Raw genomic sequence first — 22,325 nt, forward strand, 5'->3', positions numbered from 1 at the left:
CTCGCCAAGTATTTATACCCAGCTTTATAGATCAGACTCATTAGAAGTGAAAGAGCGATTATAAGAGATCCTCAACTCCAAATAGCTTCTAATGATCCTTGAGATTATGATGCCGCCTTTTACAACTAGGTCAAGCAAGGCTTGGTACTCATGATGAAATTGTTAGAGCAAACATAAGATAAAATTGTTAGATTCTTTACTTGTGGTATAGAAATGAACGGACAAAACATTGAAAAATTCAGACTGATTCTGATGGTGGTCCTTGTACCATTGTTGCATCCACTACTTGTATTTTCCGTTTTGCAGTCATTTTACGTAGTAGTAATCTTGTTTAGAATTTGCCAACTAGTGATGATACTATACTGTTGTTCTTCCTAATTTGAAGAAGCTGAGGATTCATATTTTTTCCAAACTCGAAGTCACAAACAGATTCAGTTTCGAATTTCGACCAACCGAAAAAGTTAAAAAAAAATTAAAAGCAGCAAATAATATATAGGGAGCAGAACAAAAGGATCGAGTTAGGAATTGAAATCAAGAACAAAAGCCAACAACAGTATAGAGTCAATTATCTTCAACACCAAAAAAAAATACATCAACAAATTTCCCCATAAAAGTTAAATTAGAAAAAGGGGCAAAGACAAACACCCAAATGAGCAATCCTATCATACAACAAAAACCCGAAATCGGAACGGTGCTCATATCAACTCATTTGCAAAGCCCAATAGGTCCCGCCGGAAAACCACTAATTACCTCGGGAAAGTGGTTTTCCGGCGTGGAGGGATAAGTGGATCAGAAGGTGAGGTAGAAGATGGGAGCAAGGGTGAAATATAGGAAAGTGAAGGCGGTGCAGGATAGAGAAAAGAAGAAAATGGAGTAGAGAAGGCGGAAACCCATTGGAGGAGGATTTGGGGTTCAGATTTGTTATGAGGATGGAGTTTAATTTGGCGTTTTGGTTGGATCTCAGAAATGAAACAGAGGTTGGAAATTTGGGAAGTGACGACTGACGAGTGGGTGAAGGGAGTTGTGTCAGAACTAGATTGAGACACGAATCACGATACGAGAACATATGTTTACAGACATTACAGTACTTTAAAAAGGGAAATTTCAAAAGATAATGTTGTTAATTACGAAGCACTAATTCTTAATTACAACAATAAATACTGCACAAGCAAAAAGTAACTCAAAATGTTTAAAAATTACTCCTTTATATGTAAAATTTATCTAATTCCTCTGGTTATAAATAAGTGTACTGTATTTCAAATTGGATGTTCTCTTTTGACCACATCTTTTCTCTTTTCCCATAAATCATGATTTATATTTTTACTCTGTTCTCATTTTTTCATTCACATTCACTTTTATGTATACTTTGGGCGTGTTCGGCGGTAGCGTTTGAGGTAGCGGGTAGCATTTTAACCTAGTCAAGACGCTACTTGTAAAATTTGTATGTGTTTGGTAAAGTAGCGATTTAGGTAACGGTTAGCGGTTGAGGTAGCGGTTGGGTAGCTTTTGTCAAACGTTAAAATTAGTAGCGTTTAAGGTAGCGGGTAGCGTTTGACAAATTTATAATAAAGTTTTAAATAATATTCTTGCTTTTATTTTTATTTTTATAATATCAACCGCTACTTTTACCGAACACTCATATTAGTTACCGCTACTTTGACAGCTAACCGTTACCCGCTACTATTCACCGCTACTCGCTACTTTAACCGCTACCCGCTACCGCTAATTTTGCCGAACAGGGCCTTTATCAATAAACAATCTACTTTACCCCCTCCCGCATAAAAACACCCTTAATTATTGTTTTTCTTACACATTTTCAATTTTTTTAATAACCATGTTTTTTTTTTCTCAAAATCAGACAATTAGGAACAGATGGAGTATTTTTTAGTAATAAATTTTTAATTTTAATAAAAATTATTTCTTCAATACCAATAATAATGTATAAAGGTAATTATTTAATTACCTTTGAAATATTTATTCCTCAACATTTTTTACATAATATAAAAGTTAATAAAACCATAATCGATAAACAAAATAATATATCCATCAACCTTTTTTTCATATATTAATTTTTTTTAGTAATAAATTTTTAATTTTAATTAAAAGTTACAGAAAAAATTAGGATTAGGGAGTAGTCCATACTCTATTACTCTATGAACAAGGTTGGTAAATCTCATTAGTTAGAAGAAAAACAAGCTAAAATAACTTAATAATCGAAAGATCGCTCGTTTTATTTCTCGTACTTTTATTCAAGGGTCCTAGAATAACTTTTTATACCATTTTCTCCTTAATTGACCTAGGAGCCTCGATTGACCTGTCTTTCCCAGACTACTTGTGGCCCTATTTGTTCAGGGCGGGCGACACTTAAACTCTACTTCGAGTTTTAGGGAGTCAACTGATTATCAAAATATACCATGCATTGTGCATATAACTTGTGGTATCCCTTACTATCCCATCTAAACTATTATTAAACCATACTTGAACTTATTATTTATGAAATAAGATGGAAATAATATGAAAAAAAGGCCTTAGTCCTCACTTTCCATCGCATTTCATCCAAACACGAAAAAGTTCCCTCTAGACACCAAACAGATTTTCCACGAACCAATTCTCTGCTACTCTTTCCAAGACTATTAACAAAACATGAACTGGATTTCTCCCGTTGAATTGGCCACTAGGTCCAAAATGCTGGGGTTTCAGTGACGGTTGCCTTGATTTCAAATTGATTCTTTGGTATCCATAATAAACTTAACTTTAACGAAAAAGGAAGTAAAAAACAAATGAAAAACTTGACTGCAGAGAACTTGTACACTGTAACACATAAATAAGTACACACAAATACCCCCCTATTCTATTGGAAACAATAACCATCCATGCCAAGATATGCAGAATTTCACCTCTTATCCGTACAAATGTATGCTTGAAACAAGCTGAGCATGCAGTCTCCGCCCCATATACACTCTGCCGTTCATTTGTCTCTAGGATAATCTAGCAACTAGGTTGACCCCCCACGTACAATGCTGGAGTACGGACCTGGATGGGAATTGCACTTCAAAGTCAGTTGCAAAGATAAAAACATACTTCATAGGAAAAAAAAATAATACACGCGGTACTTGTTCAAGGAAATTTTAGTAAACTTGAGACTATGAAATCATTGATGCATTGAAAGATGGAAGAAAACATAGACACGACTCACACGAGTAGCTCTGATAACGAATAACTTCATACTTGAACACTAAGAACGCTAGGACAGGTCACATTGTAGATCATACAAATTATTTATCACATTACATTCAACAATGTATTTATCAATGTAGCCTTTACTAAAATGTACCACAAAGAAGCAAAAGAACATTCAAGGTTTGAGCAACAAGGAAAATTTGGCAAATACAATCTAACAAAGTTCCATATTTGTTAATTACAACCTCAAACTTCTAATTTTGTCAATTACAACCTTAAACTTATACATCCATTTTAAATTATAACCCAAAGTCAAGAAGAGAGGGAAAAACAAGAATTAAAACAAAATAAATCGAAAAATAAGAATTAAAAAAAATCGATTTTTTTTTATTTTATAGATTATGTAATTATTATTTTAATAACATTATGACATCATATTCCGGCGTTTATTGATGGAAAATGACATCGGGTTGTAATTTAAAATGGATGGATGAGTTTAAGGTTGTAATTTGCAAAAATAGAAGTTTTAGGTTGTAATTGGCAAATAGAGAACTTTATTGGGTTGTAATTGACAAATTTGCCTAGCAACAATGTACTAATATATAAATGACGCCAAACACAATGCATTTTCATCATTTTTACAATTAAATGCTACAACTTCAAAGAGCCGGAATTGATCAAAGCTTGTAGAAATACTAGTTCACAAATATCGCATCAACACAACCATTTTCAAAAAGATTTGACAAAAAGGTGGAGTAATTTTAAGAGTCGACATAGATCAAGGCTTCTTGAAAAACTACTTCAAACGATAAAAGACTGTATCTACCAATAACAACAATTATCAAAACAAACTCAATGCATTTCAAATAATGTTCATAACTAAATGCTACAACTTCAAAGAGTCAGCATTGACCAAAGCTTCTAGACATACAAGTCCAAAAAAATGGCATCAAACGCAACGCATTTCAAATAAGTTTGACGATGAAACGATGTACTCCATAACCTCTAAGAGTCGGCATTGATCAAGTAAAAGCCTGTATCTATTAATATTATCAAAACAAACACTTGAGAAATAATCAAATTAGAAAACTCATACTGAAGGCGTTAGGTTATGGATGAATTAGTATGCAAGAAGAAACAGTAGATTTTACAGGCATACTATCCATTTTCCACATTATGCAACCAAATTTTCGATGATACAAGTTCAATTTATTTTTTTATAATCTTTGTTTTTGCAACTAGTCTTGTACTTAAAATGCACAAAAGGATAACGGATTTTGAGAAACACTACTACTCAGAGTGAAAACCTTCATGGCTCCATGCATTATACAAACTTCAAAGTTTCCATCGCTTTGCATTATAAGAAAGTCCGCATTTTACATTAATAGGGTATATTTTCCCTCAACATGTAGAATTGATTCTCTCAATAGAAAAAACAATGACAAATACCACCAGAAAAATATGCTCCGGGTCTGGAGAACTAACTTTGCATACAGAAAAACATAGAGATCATACCTTCATCAGCTACGACTCAGAAGTCCTTGAATAGAACCAGCAACTCCACGACGCCGCCCCTATATCCACAAGGAACAAATTTCACCATCAGTGTGTTTGACTTCAAGATAATTACACCAACAGGCTAAACAACTCACCCTTTCAGTGTTGAACAAGTCCTCCGCCATAGACTCCATCTGCTTCCTCCTTTTCTCGTCCTTCACATATTCACTTACTTCCTTATCATAGTCAGAATCACTGGCACAAAGTTGCATAACAGATGTCAGGCCTTAAAAAACCTAGTCTCCACAGCTATATAAGTATATAGCAGCTAAAGCAAATATTTAAGAATATTCAGTAAAAAATAACAATATCGAAGGTAAAATATCTGATGCAGCTTACGTATATGGATATTTTGAAAATGACACGAAGTTGCTAAAGCTATTCCCCGACTGAATATCAGTCTGCAGAGCCATCAAAGAGCTAAATGTTATACATCACAATAAAGGGAGTCATCATGATGCGGAAAAAATAATAACTACTAAAGCACGGAAAATATTCTAGAATGGAGTTCAGAAACCTATTAGAAAAAAGAAAAAGCATTTAGGCAATTTATTGAAACGAAGGCAAACAACCTACTCACGTCAAAACAAGAATAATACACAAAAAGACACAGAATATGTGTGTTCCCACACTTCCCAGTAATGACTCTTCACTAAATAATTGAATTTGCTCCAGTACATACACGTTTTGTCGTCAAAGTAATTCTAAAAAGAACTAGAAAATTAAACAATTATTTCAACAACCGTGGACAAGCATAACCCAATACAGGAACATCTTTTGAGTTAAGGACCAGATTAGCTGGAGAAAATATAGTGTAGAAATCCAAGCTTTGGAGAAGCCTCCCTTGTATGTGCCTTTCTTTCTAGTTTTTCATTCCCCCTCAAAGCTCATCTTCTAAACAATTGTGCCAGAAACTAACCGGCTAATAGCCGATACAAAACTTGGGTCAAAACTTTATTTTGCAAATTCCAGATGGTAGCTCCCCAGTGAAGAATCTAGCTAACCAAGTAAAGGTTCAGATGAGATTGTACATACAAATTACACAAGGGATTGGATATTAACCATGCAAACATCATGGATCCACATCTTTCTCATGATGTCCCCTATTTAGAGAAACTTTCCTTAATCCGATTGACGTAAATTTTTAAGCGTCAACAACAGCCACGTTCAGAATAATTTTCTATTAATATCAAATACCAAATCCCTAAAATTCTCATCTTTATGATGAGAAAAAAAACTGGGGTAAAAATCATGAGATATCCTTCAATTTTTGTGCCCAATAATGGACCAAATACCACAAAAGTAGCTTGGTTTCCACTAAAGAGACACAATGAGCATGTGGCCAGGCTTTCATAGTTCATTCCTTGCAGAGAAGGTGGATGGATTTTCCTACATAGTCCCAATCCCTGTTCGTCCACCTCTCCAAACCTGTAGTTACATCAGGACTTTCCTATACACCCCTTCCCATTCCTCAATGCCCCCACCCCCACCGAGCCCCTCCCACCGATCAGAAAAGGGAAAAAAAACTAGTAGAAGCAACAAACACATCCTTGTGTAATCCGAAGTGGAAAAAGAAAACTACAAACAAAAAGAAAGCAAGCAAAATGCTCAGGAATATGCTCTATCAGGAACAAGTCCGATGTGGATGTGTATCCATGATTGAACTGACTATTTACAGGGTATTATATAGTTATATTTGCAAAATTAATTGGAACAGTCTCAGAAAAGAAGAAGTATCTGAGCTGCACAGACTCAAGAAGAAAAGAAAGATGAGGCATTAGCACAAGAACTAACCTTTCTAAATCGCTTGAAATTAACAACTCCACCGTCTGCCACAGTACCAGTTGAGACTTGTATATTAGTACCTCTGACAATTAAATTTTGGCTATAAAGAATATCTGAGTTTGAACTTTTCAAATCATTGTTCCTGGCAATGGTTACTTCCCTCTTTGGCTCAAAAAACCTCTGAACATTACTGTCTCCTTGATTTGCAGATTTCTTGTCAATATTTTTGCGTTCAGTAGCCTCCTTTCCTCTGACTGTTTTTGTATTATTCTGCAGCAATAAATCTGTAAGTAGAGCATCTTCACTCAGAGAACCAGTATGTTTATTAACTGTTTTCCTTTCACTCTCATCACTTGCATGTCCAACTACTGCATTAGTCATAGTTATATGATCTGAGGTTGCAGTTTCTGCTTCTGCATCAGAGTCTGCTACCACTGTCTCGTCTGTTGAGCATGAAGACAAAACTACTACTGCAGAAAGAGTACACATTTTGATCAAAAGCAGGCATATTTTCCAAAAGGATCTTGCGCTGTGCTCTCTTAGATATTTCCCTAACTTTCTTACCTTATCATTTAAGAGGAAGAAGGAAGCAGGAATACCACTACAAACAACTAGGTTAGCTATCATCAATGAATAGATTGCAGCGAGAGAGAGAGAGAGAGAATAGAGTGTTTCAGGAGAGGACTAATGGTGGGCCATTTTATTGGGGATAAAGTAGATATGATTCGAGGTAGTGGGTAATTTATCATTGATAGGAGAGAAAAAGTAGATGCGATAGGAAATATTGGGTATATTTACATTGAGAGAAAAATTTTGACGTGACTGGAGTCTAGAGATAATAATCCTATGCTGAAATTAGAAGTATGCAATGTAATTGGGAAAACCGAGAAAAAGAAAATAGTGCAATCTACTCTAGGATGGAAGAATAATAATGTATCAGTAAATTAACAGGAAACTACTTCAGAGTTATTAGCTTGTGCGACACGTGTTGCATTGCTTTTTACAGTTACGTAAAATTTATATTTACATTCGTAAACCAATTTATCCACAACTTTTCTGAATATGACTTATTAAAGACAAAGAAAGTAATAATCGTATTTTTTCTTAGGGAGAGTAACAAAGGAGTTGGTAATGAAGAAATGATAGATAAATCGATGAATGAAAGTTATGAATATAAAAAACCTTTTTTTAGTTAAACCTTTAAGAAGAGCCAAATAAATATGTTAACTTATAAAAAGAAGTAAACAAATACAATTTTAAAAAGATGACAAGTGGCATTGAACTTTTTCTGTTTCAAAATATTAGTATAGATCAGCAGCATACCATAAAATTTAGAAAAGCCAAACGTCGTTAAACGCAGTAAGCCAAAACTAAAAGAAATTCCAAGAAATCATGATGCAGGAACAGCTCATGTTAATATAACCATACGTCACGTGATGATGTACGGAGTTCATACAAGAGGTAAAATACAATTAAAGTATGTTATGTGAAATTGCAGAAAAAGTGAAAATCGTTTCTTTAAATGACACCTTTAACAGTGATATCAGAAAAATCTTGAGGTAAAGTAAAAAAACATCAAACTAATCCTACTACAGCAGCGCCATTTTTAAAATTTTGCCATTGTATCTAACCAGATATATGACGCTGGAGGTAGCCTTTGGGAGCCCAAAGGAAAAATCAAAACTGACACGACAAAATAAAACTATTACCGCACTCGTATCAAACACACAAACAAGGGAGTACATTTAACACTTTGATACAGGTTGATGATAGAAAAATTCACCAAGGCTCTCAAGTCTCAACAAAATTTCCCAAAAGCACAATAAAATGTATTCCTGCTAATCAAACGGTTTCGACTTCAAAAAGGAAACAACAAACGCTAAAGGGAAATAAGTAGACAGGAAGCCGAAGAACTATTCACAAGAAAATTTATACCTACAACTCTACAAGTCCAGAAATATACTCCGTAAAGAGTAGTACTTTAATACCGCTTTCAGATAGAATATTTGAGTTAGGCATCCTGGTAACCTACAGTTGAAATAACTTACTGGGTGACGACACAAGGATTGATGGATCAAGATACCCTGATATAACTGCAACAATCAATTTGATCTCATTTATTTTAGACAGCGTGCTGTTCTGGCAGAATCGCTCAGCTGAATCAGCAGGGATTACAAGCACCACTCGGTCCTATAACAAAGTTTAATTCTCATCAGTTGGGGTATGCAAAACTTAACGGGTGATAAGAATATATTTCAGTTACTAAATGCCACAATTATACCTGACTGATTGAATTTTTAATAGAAAGAACTTTTGCACCAGCAATTTCCAACAACCTTTGCACCCTATCTTGAAATCTATACTGCAAAAGAAAAAGAACTGAACGTTAATAAGAGGCAATTACTTCATTGACAACGAATAAATAGTGCAGAATTACCAATCAGCAATAACCAATACCTAACAATATTTAACAAGTACTTGCAAAATCATTGATTTCTTTTCCTCTGTATTTCACTTTCTCAATGTTTGGCATCATTATTTCAAAAGGTCTCCAAGAAATAGCCTTCCTACTAGGCGAGGTATATATGTTCTGATTTCTATATGACCAAAAACTTTATCCATAAACATCAAAAGGGGGATCCATCAAGTTCTAGAAGTAATTTTGTGAACATATCTGTATCACCTGGTTAATGGGTAGGCAGGTAGCCCTCCTGGAACCAGAAACCAGATAGAAAGTTCTAATTTTTTGTACATATGATGATGGTGTCTCCGGCTCGTTTCTTCTCCCACTTCATGACATATGAATCCAGATTTGTTTCTAATTCCTTCCATATTATCATTTTTACTTTCTCCTATTCTTTTTCTTTTCTTTTAGTCAACTTCCATGTCTACCTACCTACCAATGCAATTATCTCCTTTTACTGACAACGCTACATAGGAATTACACATTTTCCTAAACATTACTCAATAGTACATTCATATCCAAACTTTTCACACAGGAATAATCAAGATCTGATACTGCCAATGAGCCAGTCTCTTGTGTTATGTCCCAAAAATGCCCTTTGAAAGTCAAGAAAATCCGAAAATGCTTCCAGTTATGGAAAACTCTATGTGATAAAGCCCTCAACTACACTTGACTACTTGAGAATGCAATATTGAAGACCGAATCATCAATTCTCTTTTTCCGAATCATCATTTCTCTTTTTCCACTACTGCAGTTACAGCTCATACTTAATGCCATAAGTCCATATAACTCAAAATTCATCTGTCTTTCACTTCATCAGAACTCAACCATTTATCAGCTCCAAATATGCTTTACTTGCTAACCCTACCCCCAACTGTATTTCACTTATTGTCAATACTGGATCAAACGACTTACCAACTACCATGTAATATTGACCTCTCTAAACCCCCGCCAAGAAGATTAATACCATGTGACTAATGTTCTGAATGATATTACTAAAATGTGCCCAAATCTTGAAATACTTGGTAGGAAAATTAAACAAGATATTTCACGACTTTGGATGAGAATCACATGATTCAATGTAAATGAAGGTTAAAATTCCACATTGAAGAGAAACCACCATAAGAAAATGCTTATAATTCATTATTTTGACGACTTGGTGTAATTGCAATTGGGTCTTGTTAAGATTCTTTTCAAGTCTCCTGGGCACAGTCCAATGCATTGTTTCATCGACATTCGCAAGCTTGTTTAGGCTCATGCTTGATGGTCTGTCTGTTTGTACGTTTGCCACTGTTAGTTGGCTTTAATTCTCATTTGTTTCCTTAATGATATTGATTTACATATGTATGAGACTTAGAAATTAGACACCTTCCCTCAGTGGAAAACTTCTAAGGAATTTTATTTGAAAGTTACGCTTCCCTCACCCACCTCTCAAATTAATTGGTTCGTAGACTTCACTCTCTTAAACACTAATTGAAAGTAAACTTCATTCATTCAGTCATGTAAGTAAACTTCATTCATTCAGTCATCTAAATCAAGGGTCTGTAAATTGCCTCACTGAAAATAAACTAACTCATAATTTTAAACTTCTTCAAACAAAGAAAATTTCCAAAGCCTTTTTTCATTCATCAACTCGAGTATGATTTTTTACAGGCCCCAATTGTTTGCTAAAAATAACAAAAAAAAGGTAAAACCCAACATAAATGCAAGCTATTAAAGTATTAAAATCCAACTAGAAACAATGGTGAGTAAAACCTAAATCGTAGAGTTGGTTCCTTGCATTCAATCACACAACAATTTTCAACCATAATTTTAAAAGGCAGTATTCAGAGGGTAGAAAGATCACCTCATTTGCAGAATCCAACGCAAAAGTGTATCCTTTTAAACAATTTTCACGAGTCCTGGTATCGGCTACCATCACAGATTCACCATCCAAAGTCAAAGTCGGAACGTATCTGTCACCACCGAGTCAATGTCAACCAACCAATTTGCAATTACTTGGACTTATACCACATAAAAGTTCACCATATAAATAAACCCAAGGCAGGAAAACTTGACGCTTACTGACTGTAACTTGGAATTTCATTGTTTATCCTAGTTCCTGCAACAATCTGCAAAACATGGGGTATCATTAATAGAAAGTAATATGAGTACAGAGCACAAGTTATAGATCACGACTTATGACTTGATCAAATCTTAGGTACAAAATTCTAGGAACGCAAAGGTACTTGCAAAAAGGTAATGGCTTCAAATATACCCCCTTGAGTTTCTAAATAATGTCAAGTTGTTTATATGCCTTTACTTTAAGGAATCTATTTACTGTAAAAAGTAATTTTTGTAAACGTATATCACACTCAAGAACTGATATATGCGCTGCAAGGATAAAAGCTTATACGATGGGCAAAGCTCTTGGATATGATGTACTATCAGATGAATTGATGGGAATAAGTCAAGACATGCTCTGATACGAAATTGGGCAAGCTTCACATGGATTCATCAAGAGGGGGTTGGTAGACAGATCCATTGCTCCAGTCCCGGGGGTTGGTATGCAGATCCATTACCCACAAACATTCCTAAAACTACTCCCAAACACAAGTTTTGCAAGTATTCAGAAACGAAGAGAGTACTATTTAGGTTAAGAATTGATTTTCTAGACATCTTAAAATTATAGGACTATTGTTTCTTCAACAGTGGGATTACCGTTTACCCACGCTCTTTCAGATTGTAGTGGTACTGTGGTAGGCTAGCTATACAAGTTGTGATTTATGGTAATCAAAGCAAAGCTTGATGCTAATGGAAATAAGAGTCTGTACATTTTCTTGACAACCCCAAACCTAAAATGGGAGACATTAAGGAGGCATCCCAACAGGTTATTGTCACCAACCACACCAGAATTAAAATTGGCAACTGCCATTGTTTTAAAGAAAAGGATCTTTGCAACTTTTGTTAACAAGAGGCCGACCTCTACCACAAGCATCTCCAATGCTGACAGAAAAATAGGAACACAAGTGCTCTTTGATCATCATCCAAATCATTCACAACGATGAAGGTCCGTGCACTAAAGCCCCCTCAAAATAACTTTAAAGAAGATATAAAGCAAAAATGATGTAGAACCTGTTTGGTTGTTCCACCTGTCTTTGACTCCATGGGTTTCTGTAAAGAACTCAACCCCAGCCAACAGATACAAGAAAACTCAAGAAGAACAGTTGTGTGCTTTGATTAAGGGAAGAACTCAGAATAGAGTTTAGGGTTACAAAAGTAGTAGCTTGAGGCTACAAATCTCCAAGTCAGTAGCTTTGGGCTACAAATCTCTATTCCTAACACCAAAATTCCATGACTTTCTCTTTCCTCTCTTCTTCTATTTATGCTAACCTCCCCTACTGACTATTCCCTACTAACTGCTATGTTGTCCCTGTTTTCTGTTGTGTTGCTATTGTTGTTGGGCTGCTATTCTTGGGCCTTGTTAGTTGGGTTCATTACAGACTCACTTAGTTTGCATCAAAATTCACAACTTTGTAAGCTGCATTTTTAAGGTTATTAATGCCTAGGCATGCATGTTATTTATCTAATGAGTTTATTAGCTAGATTTGTTTGTAGTATAACCACATGATTTACCAGAATACAAGTATGAATTGTACATGTAGATTTGGTGTGATTAGATTGTCACACTTTTCTTTTACATCCATCCCAATTTAATGGTCACTCGTCCTTTTATGACATAGACCCACTAATATTTTATTATCTCTCTCTCCCCACTACCAAAGGTTAGGGTCCAATGCCCTCTCTCATTAAAAAACAAAAATTCTTCCATTTGATCTGTTTTTTTAGTAAAATATATTAATTAGTAACAGATAGGCCAACAACTTATCGAATGAACTTTGTGGAAAGCTTGGTTTGACGATTAAATTAGGAAGCGGGGAGTTTTTGTGCTTCAAGCTCATGATATTGCAAGGCATGCCGGGTGTAATGGGCTGTTTCTTTTCTTTTCTTTTCAATGTCTGCAGTCTGTACTATACCACTATAATACTATATATTCTACTAACGTAATTGGTGGCTGAAAAAATAAAAAGAAATAGAAAGTAACCATACCTCCAACCAAGTACTTGGTATTAGTGGTTTCTTAGACAAAATGATATCAATTATTTCCTCGTTCACAGGCATGAATGGATCCACAATTACATGCGTGCATTCTGTTGTCCACTTATGTGCAACACGAGCACCTAGAAGAGAAGCATATGAGTCATTCATGACGCATATGGCCCAATTACACCTGTCAGTTCACCAGGCTTAATTAAAGAAAATAGATAGAACTGCAAAAGTGCAACTTACCATCTTTAGTTCTACTTTTTTTAAATAATGTGGTATAAAGTTGATATTCTGGTAATATACATCATGATGAATCTGACAAGATTCCCCATAATAACTTTTTTGTATGTAATTAGTAGAAATATAAGGTCAAAGTTTCACCGGGAAAAGAGAATTGGTGAAACTAAAAAAACAGAGGAAGCAGTTCATGACAAAACAATTTATCTTACTTTGGGGGGGGGGGGGGGGGGTATCTGACGTAAAAGAAGAGAGAGGTTAACAGTTCCAGACAGAGAAAAAAGCATCTAGCTTTCCTCTACAACAGTACCCCTAGTCAAATCACATTGCATTTAGTCCCGAGCAGAAGAGCTCATAAGCAGTATAAAGTAAAAGGTAACTGCTAGAGAAGAGGTTGAAGCCTCACTGAAGACTGAGCATTGATCTAAATAGCAAACATCAGCGATCATTAGTAAGTACGGAGTACTTGGCTATTAGAGGTACTTACTCTTGAGTATCCCATTAGTTACTGAAAGCACTAGATTTAGACTATAACAGTTGTTACCTTTCAATTTCAAATGTTTTTATCTTCTAAAATTTAAGTGATAATCTATAGCAACCAGAGTCTGTGCTATGACCTCCAAAAAGCTTTGTCTCCCTCTAACCAGGAACGTTGCAAACAAGTTTATGGAAAGACCAATAGTTCCCAGAAACTCCAGTCAGGAATAGCATGTTCGAGGAAACCGGTCCCCGATTTACAGCTATTCAAGAATAGGAGCACCAAAATATCTAAATCTGTGGCTGTATTCGCTAATTTTGTTTGAGCGCCCCCCCCCCCCCCCCCCCCCCCCCCTCCCACCCCCTCCCAAAAAAAAAGATCTATTACTATATACTAAAAGAAACACCAGGAATGACACATATCAATTCCTGGTGCGATTTTTTCCCGCCAAAAACCACTTTCCCAAAAAAGAGTTTCTGTTTTATTTTATTTTATTTTATTCTCTACCTTTTTATAAACTATTTATGTATGGAAACAAAATTTAGTTTATAAATTACGGCAATAATATATACGACGTAATAATAATTATTCTAAATTGGTAATATTTTAGTCAAATCGCTATATTAATAATGGAAAATATATCCCTCAATTTTTTGGTCAAATTATCATATTAGCATTTTAAATATGCATATTGTAGATGAATAAATTTAAATGAGTATGTTAAAAATGATATAACTATGCAGTAGTTTGGGGGATATTTAGTTGAATATTTTGTGAAAAAAATTATCAAAATCCGTGCGTGCACGGGATCTAATCTAGTTAGTTTAAAAGACGAAAGGAAAAATATCGTGAAAGTTTCCCTACACCACAAGGATCCCTCACAAACATCAAGTGAGATTGAAAAGCTCCCAATCCAGTCTGTTATAGAATGAATATGATACTGAAAACAGACGAATTTCGGATTGAATTTGGAGCGCAATGCCCAAACTAACATTTGAATTTAATAAAAGTTAAAATGCTCCATATTAAAAATTTATTAAAGGGTAACATGTAGATTTGGATTTCGACTCCCTACTCGCTATGTATAGTGGGTGGTGGCCTGGTAGGTATGGGTAAGGGAGAAGCACCCCTATTGTAGCTTTGATCCATTGCGATCGGCCCATTCCTAACTCGACAACTGAGATAATATCTTTAGTTTTCAGTGTTTATTCCTCTGTTCACATTCAATAGCTTGAGAATCCACAGATATTCTAACACAATCCAGTACTTAAGTTAATAAACTCTACACTCTCTCTCTCTCTCACACACACACACACTAGAAACCTTATACGAAGTATATACAAGATCCCTGCATGTGTGGATGCACATGAGTCAAATGACCAGTGGTTTCAAGTGTGATTGGTATGAACACTAAGAAGACATTTGCAAAACAATGCAGAGGAAAGAGCTAAATGCTATTGACTTATTGAGACATGCACCACCAAACTTATAATCCATAATAAAGCAACCCATTATAAAGAAAATAATGACCATAGAAGATAAACCAACCTATAGAGGATATTTTATCTTGAGTGAAAGGAACTCCTTGCGAGCTTGTGAAATTGCAAAGGTAGAAAATTAGCGGGACATACGAAAATCTGCACAAATTTTAGAAAGACAGCAAATGAAATCGTTACATCAAGGATGGTTGATTTCACAATGGGACAGTACACAAATGGAAGCGCAAAGCATGTAATGGAAAAACCTTAGAAGGATTAAAAATTTCAGACATATACAGTAGCCCCAACAAAAAGAAAAATAGCTTCATTTAAGGTGCAAAAAGTATGAGAAGGCTTACTATGAGAGAAAGCTCATAAGAATCAACCAAAACTAATAAGAACAAAGCTCAGCTCTTCGGTAATGCCTTCAGTATCTACATTTCTACAACATTGTAAAATTTAAATGGGCAGAAAAACCAGACTAGACACCTTGTTCCATAGGTTGCAAACAGCATTAAAACTTGTATTTAAAACTAAAGGCCTTTGCTCATATGCAGTTGCGATAAAGCATGCATCAGCATACCTGTCTCTTTCTAAAGATACCAGAAGAAAACTTCCCACCAACCAAAGAAAAGGAAGCAACAGAAGAAGAAAAAAAAACTAAGGAACTAAGGAATACCTATATGTCAGATCCCCGGTGCCAAATTTTACCGTGTCCCCATCTTTCAAATATGTTTCTTTGCCAGGGCAATCATGAACTTTTTCCTTTATGCCAGAATTTCTTACAATAAATGTTCCATACTTGGAGGAATCTTTTATCCGAACTTTAGAGGTTAATCTAGATGATCTGTTCTCGATAGGTTCCAAAGATTCCATTGCTTCTACAATGATCTCAGCATGTATACGTGAGACACCTTTATCATTGCATATTACATCGCACCCTGCAAGTATTAAGAAAAAAAGTCAAAAGAACAGATATTGTAGTCAAGATGACACCAAACAGCAAACAATGTCATAGATGGGATTTACAAAAAAACATCGAGTAATACTTTATTTTCCTACCATATACAAAACCATACAGACAAATCTAACCGTCTGCATCTGAACCAGTGTTACCTAATTCCCCAAACCCCCACGAACCGAAAAGAGAATTATAACATGATTGTGGTACATTTTTAACCCAATTTAACATATTAGGTAGCGAATTATGAACCCATAACCAATCCCAAACTAGCGAATTAGGTACCTATTATCTGAACTATATAGTGAAACTTCCAATCAACAAATGGAAATAAAATGTTAACAAACACCCAGAAAAGAAGATGACTATATACTCAAAAACCTAAAAATCGGTGTAAACAAAAGAAAATTTAAGATCCTCAAAAAAATGTTACCTAACTACAGCACCAAAGCTCAAGTTCTAATGAATTAAGATAACCATTTGTTCCATAAAGAAGTCAAGTGTAAACAGAAAATATACAGATCATACTTGCACAATGACAGGAGAAAATATGAAGGATTCAAGAAGATTATAGATTTATGAACGAACTTAAATCGTTAGGAGAAGCGTAGATCTACTTACCACACGAATTGTGCACATAACTAAATTTTGAGAAAACTGAATAGTATTCACCAGTGGAACATACGAAGAGATTCATCCTAATGGCACATTTCTCAACTGCCAGGTGCGCAACCTAGGTTCTGCCCTGTATACAAACTTTCCTTTAAGGGGATGTCGGGTGAGTTTGGAGAGAGGAACTTAGAGAGTTGGTTAATGTTGTGAGGGCCTTGTGAAACACGCTTCTTTCTAGGTTACCCAAAAAAAAAAAGAGGCTCGCCCTTTAAACTGGATTTTCCTAAGTTTGCTTTTTTTTCACATTGAATCGTTCCACATAAACCAGTCCAGAGGCCTGACAAGATAACAAAGAAACAACAATCTTACTGCTACGAAGTATGGACCAACAAGGTAGGTCGTATTTGTTTTTCTTGCAGCTAGTCTTCTTTGCTCTCTCACCTTCTCGCTTTTACTGTTGTTTGTAGTAGTATGGGGTGTGTGGTTACAAGGTCAAGTATCTAGTTACCAGAAGCAATTTATAAGTTCTGGGATATAGTGGTACAATATATACATGGATCTAAAAGGTTTAGAAGAAAATAAATTTGACATCAAACCAAGTTGTACATGAGAGTTATCCCATTCTCAATTTCCTAATAAAATTCGTTTAATGTTTTATAATCAGATTATTCTTGATAAAACTGTATTCGAGAATTTAGAACGTTGTATCCCTGTACCCATGTCCAAATCTTGGCAGTGTCCCTTGTCCTCAATTTAAGCCTTGACAAGTTTGACACTCTGGTATGTCAACACCCATACACACGGCTACGTAACACAAGACGTAATAAACATTTCCAAAGTACCTTTCCTTCCCACTTTGAATGTTCCCTTTGTGTATATATAGTACTTCTCTTCCCCTGGTACATGATTATGAAACAACAATGTGTTAGAAAAACATTGATCTGATATTCAAATGTGTATAATGTCTATTGCTCAGTGTCTTTATTTGCCAATGCCTGCTAAAAATATTACACAAATAAAATCCTATAGTGTTTAAAGTGTGTCAAAGGAGCATTCTCTTCGATATTATATCCACTAAATACATGAGAAAGGGAACTAAATACACTATTTTGCAAAGGAGCATCTTCCGTAAATTTATGTTGAATCTTTGTGTCTTACTTTTGAGGATATAGTATATGTTACCAAGGGCTAATTAGCCATAATGATATAAAACTTAGCGCCGACCTGATACATAGGTTTAAAAAAATACATTCCCAATGGTCAAATTGGTATAAAACATAACAAATAAGGAAATTTAGATCTCGACAGTGGTGATTGGGGACAAGTTCTGGGATTTGATCTTGAAACAGAAAACATGTCTAGGATGAATTCTGCAAGTTACTAGGGACTAAGCAGTAAGCACTAAGCAGTAAGCAGTAAGCAGTTAAGAATACTAACACAATTCCTCATATAGAGAATTAGTGCATAAACTATAAGGGTGGGGATGGGGAATTAGACTGGAGGAGAGGGAGAGAAGGAAAATGAGATTGAAAGATGCACTTAAGAAACATACTTCGTAATCTGTATTTTGTTTATGAAAAATGTAGCAGGGTGAAAAAGCCAAAAGGAAAAGAGAAAAAAAACGGATGAAACTAGTATAACATAGTAAGTTAGTTGGAAGCTCCAACCAAAAAATAAAGGACCTTAATGTCGTCAATTGTTATGTTTTATACTTTTATCTACCTCAAGTCCCGTATTAATCGCAACATTAGCTTGCGCAAATTGATTAATATAAAGAGTAGTAAGTGCGGCAATCCTATATTGTAAGAAAAAGGAGAGTGGAATATTTTATATAAGCGGAGTTAGTGTAGCAATATAACAATAGTTGGTCCTTTCCAAATAAGGAAGTGTTCAATTAAATGCGAAACAGATGAAAAAATAAAATCTTCTGATTAATACGGAGCGGGGCAGTATCAAACTACCAATATGCCACCATTAGTTACGCTTCATACCAATACTGTAGAAAATTTTATTCAAATGTGACTTATTGACCTATCAGTGAAGTCGTTCTACTTTCCTATTTTGATGGCATAGCCTGGTGCCATGGTGTTACCAAAGCATTATAAACAAAGCAAAAAGACATTATACGCCCCATTTATTTAAAATAGGCTCACTTTCTTTGTGAACTTCCCAAGTTCTCTTTTTCATTGCAAGAAATGATATAAATATTAACAGCAACAAAAGAGTGCAAAGTAAGACAAGCTGTACTTATCAGAAACATCTATCATAAATTAACTCAAGTTCTCTAAAATCTACAAAATTAGGTAACACCGGAAAGCCCCTGCCAAAATTGGACCACATTGATTCGGCTCCATCTTTCACCTCAGGGCCTATCCCTCGGTGTAGGAGGTGCTCTGTACTGTAGGGAAGCAGACCTTACACTTCATTTTATCCTGATTTTATGACTATTTATCATACCGTCTTCCCTTACCTTATCCCTTTGTTTTTGAACAAAGTTCTAAGGAACTTCTCACTATAAAACCACGAGCTCGGAGCATAATTATCTTTAACAGATAAGGAATCCATATAAAAGACAGTAAGTGAACTGGTAAGATGGCTTGGGAAAGAGTACACCAATTATGTTTTAACAACACGAACCAGCATTCATAGGAAAGCATGTACCTTAAATGAACATTAGCCTTCCATATGAAACTACCATCTCAAACAGCAACGTACTATTCAAGCTAGACGAACATAGGAGTTAATTTTTCATGATCCAAGTTATGGTGGTTAACTTGTGACCTCCTAAAAATGTATATGGAATATGTTGAGTTTAACATGAAAACAAGAAGCATATGTTTCCCTTTCTTGAAGGTCAATGCCAACTACAAGCAACGTCGTGCAACATACCTTCCTCTCCTTTTTATAGCATGACTAACAATTACATGGAACTAAGAGCAACTTACATTCCTCTATTAGGCAATTTAATTCGCATACACAAGGAAAAAAGACAACAAATGGGAACTTTGATTTCCGAATAACACTTGCATCACAGTTACTTAAGTATATGTGATAATTTCTGCTTATTGGAAGCTCCATAATCCTAGATGGTGGACCAAGGACCAAATGTAGCCTTAATTTTGGGCACACGTGGAGCCACCAACATGGTCCAGTACATACCCATTAGAAACACGCTCGTAACCATCAACAGACAGCATATTACTCCCACTGATATAAGGTAACCAAAAATTATAGTTGAACCCCAAATTAAAGAATTCTTTCTCCTTGTTCCAAATAATATCCGTCATAGTTCTCAATGAGATTTATCCCATTCCCATGTTTCCTCACTTCAAAATGAGATGCTTCTAGCAAAGGTTACTGGTTTAACGATTATAGACAGGGACAGTTTGTAGAGAGGGTACAAAATTAATATATTAACCATAAACATTTGTCCAAGAGACAAGGAAAAGAACCATTTCCTAGCTTATAATTGTCCTCTATATATTAAATTCGAAGATCTGAGCTCATAATTGCTATTTATCTTCTATTCTTTTTATCATTCTCTCCTAACTTCCTCCTCGTTAAGTGGAATCCCCTTTTTTTCAAATGAAGTGAATGCAGCTGTAATTTCAAAAGTTATTTTGAAGGAATATACGTCAACTGTTGTGATTTAAGCATGTTTTGGTCTGCAATCAAATGACAAATAATTTTTTTTTCTAGTTGCTCTTGGATATATAAGAATGTTTCCATCATTCTGCATGAGAATTGCGTTTAATTGAAAAAGAACATCTTGAACCTAATTGAAAATCTAGTATCAGTATATATATTAACAAAGATAATTATAAAATTAACTAGCCCATGTAAGACCAGAATAAGATTGTGATGCTTCGTATTCTTTACTTTAATAAATGGCTTTGAGACAATGATTTCATGGATGCAACGAGATTCCAAAAAGCCAAAGGATAAAAACGGCAGGAAAAGACAGGAAAATGGTGCAGACAACGACAATCCAATGAGCAAAAAGGAAAGCTAAAATAAGTATATGATGGCTCTAATCCTTAAATCCAACAACTTTCGAACATACAATTATAAATTAAACCCTATTTAACCAAAAAGAAGAAGAAGGAAAAAAAAGGGGGGATTATAAACCTGAAAGTGGGTTAACAGGAAAGAGCCCCCAGACCATATTTTCCGACAAATTTCTTCCAAATTTCGTTGGCGAAATCCAAGCTCAATAGCGCCAGCTCCAAGAATTTAGCTTCTACTGCAACCAAAATCTATATTTCCATTTCATAGCAAGTAAATTATGGAAGTTTGACAAGAACATGCAATTTATTGAAATAGCGGGAAATTTAAAGCAGCCCTTTTTTCAAAATTGATTTTAGCATCTAGATACAAGTAAATTACGAGGTAGGTTAGAATTAAAACAATTCATCGTTCCAGAAGTATAATAGCAGAGATGAAGAACAGAAGCCTAAATCATGCCCAAATAAATAAGAGAGATTCCAATGTTTGCAGCGAATATTATTAAGTTTAACCCTAATTTTACAAATTGAAAATTAAAATAAATAAATAATTTTAAAAAAGTATGAAATGGAAAATGGAAGAACCAGTTGGCGCCCATGAATTACCTTGTTGAAAGAAAGCAGTTGCCTTGCTTGAGTTGCTTGACTTGCTTCTGATGTTGGCGCTCCAATTCGTCCTTTACTCTTATTTTGTTTCAGCTACGGAGTACTCGTAAATCGTAATTGATTTGGGTTTTGGGAGCCTTGTTTTCTTTTGTTTTTTTATTGTTGGTAATTGTTACCATGAGGTTCATCCTTTAAGTTAATTCAGATTTGGGGCGAGTTGTGGGTGCCTACTGGGTGGATAGGTTTCAGTTCTCTCCCAAATGTTGTTGCGAGGGATATAACATGGGTCTTTCCTACCAAGTTCAGTCTCAATCACCACTGAACCAACATACAATTGGGTGAGAATTTTCTTAATTAAACGGAGTATTACGTTTTGGATATTTACATTTTAAGTTATATTATAGTATAAATGTACTTAATATTTGATCAAAATCGTGCAAGTCATTATTGTAATAATTAAAATTTATGAGACACTAAAAATTTTGCACTTTCCCACTAAGACTTTAAATCTGTCACACTTTTCCAATGTCATATTTTGAATAAAAGAGAAAGCATTATCAATAAACGTAAGTTACATTTTTAAATAAAAAAAGAAGGAACTTTACCAAATGTGAAAAAAAATAATAGGGACAGATGAGATGGTGAAGCAGAGAAGACGGTTAGGATAACGAACTATACATGCATATTTACCTGTGAATTAGATGTACACTCTTTTATTATTATTATTATTATTATTATTATTATTATTATTTTATATATATATATATATATATATATATATATATATATAAATATAGTTGCTGAATTATTAGAGCGCCGCATAGGAAATCTATTGGTTTCATCCAATGAAAAATAAGATTTCTAATTTATTTTTGAA

At 34.9% G+C, this 22,325-nt stretch overlaps 1 protein-coding gene across 4 annotated transcripts; it reads right to left on the reverse strand.

The window, feature by feature from the left end:
• Positions 1 to 556: 556 nt before the first annotated feature.
• On the reverse strand, positions 557 to 21,613 carry LOC110798134 (nibrin homolog). Of its 4 annotated transcripts, none has more exons than XM_022003283.2 (15): positions 21,449 to 21,613; positions 20,967 to 21,094; positions 17,681 to 17,734; positions 15,945 to 16,206; positions 15,336 to 15,424; positions 13,076 to 13,206; positions 11,051 to 11,097; positions 10,833 to 10,941; positions 8,804 to 8,884; positions 8,571 to 8,712; positions 6,532 to 6,992; positions 5,077 to 5,138; positions 4,833 to 4,932; positions 4,696 to 4,754; positions 557 to 3,033 (listed from the first exon to the last, which is right to left on the reverse strand). In XM_022003283.2, the coding sequence occupies exons 2-14, from the start codon at positions 21,001 to 21,003 to the stop codon at positions 4,701 to 4,703; spliced, it is 1,629 nt and encodes a 542-aa protein (XP_021858975.2). In that variant the 5' UTR covers positions 21,004 to 21,094; positions 21,449 to 21,613; the 3' UTR covers positions 557 to 3,033; positions 4,696 to 4,700. The 4 variants fall into 4 exon arrangements, with proteins under 4 accessions (XP_021858975.2, XP_021858976.2, XP_056686593.1 ...); XM_022003284.2 differs by having other exon boundaries at positions 6,532 to 6,989; positions 21,449 to 21,606; XM_056830615.1 differs by having other exon boundaries at positions 20,967 to 21,081; positions 21,449 to 21,585.
• Between the last annotated feature and the right edge of the window lie 712 nt (positions 21,614 to 22,325).

This window comes from Spinacia oleracea, chromosome 6 (genome assembly GCF_020520425.1).
Source record: "Spinacia oleracea cultivar Varoflay chromosome 6, BTI_SOV_V1, whole genome shotgun sequence".
In the NCBI taxonomy this organism is placed as follows: Eukaryota; Viridiplantae; Streptophyta; class Magnoliopsida; order Caryophyllales; family Amaranthaceae; genus Spinacia; species Spinacia oleracea.

Coding starts and splice junctions, on each gene's coding strand:
- LOC110798134 (XM_022003283.2), bottom strand. CDS start 21,003: ATGGTCTGGGGGCTCTTTCCTGTTAACCCACTTTCAG. Junction 5,139..6,531: donor ATTTCAAGCGATTTAGAAAG/GTTAGTTCTTGT, acceptor ATGGCTCTGCAG/ACTGATATTCAGTCGGGGAA. Junction 4,755..4,832: donor ACTTGTTCAACACTGAAAGG/GTGAGTTGTTTA, acceptor TTGTGGATATAG/GGGCGGCGTCGTGGAGTTGC.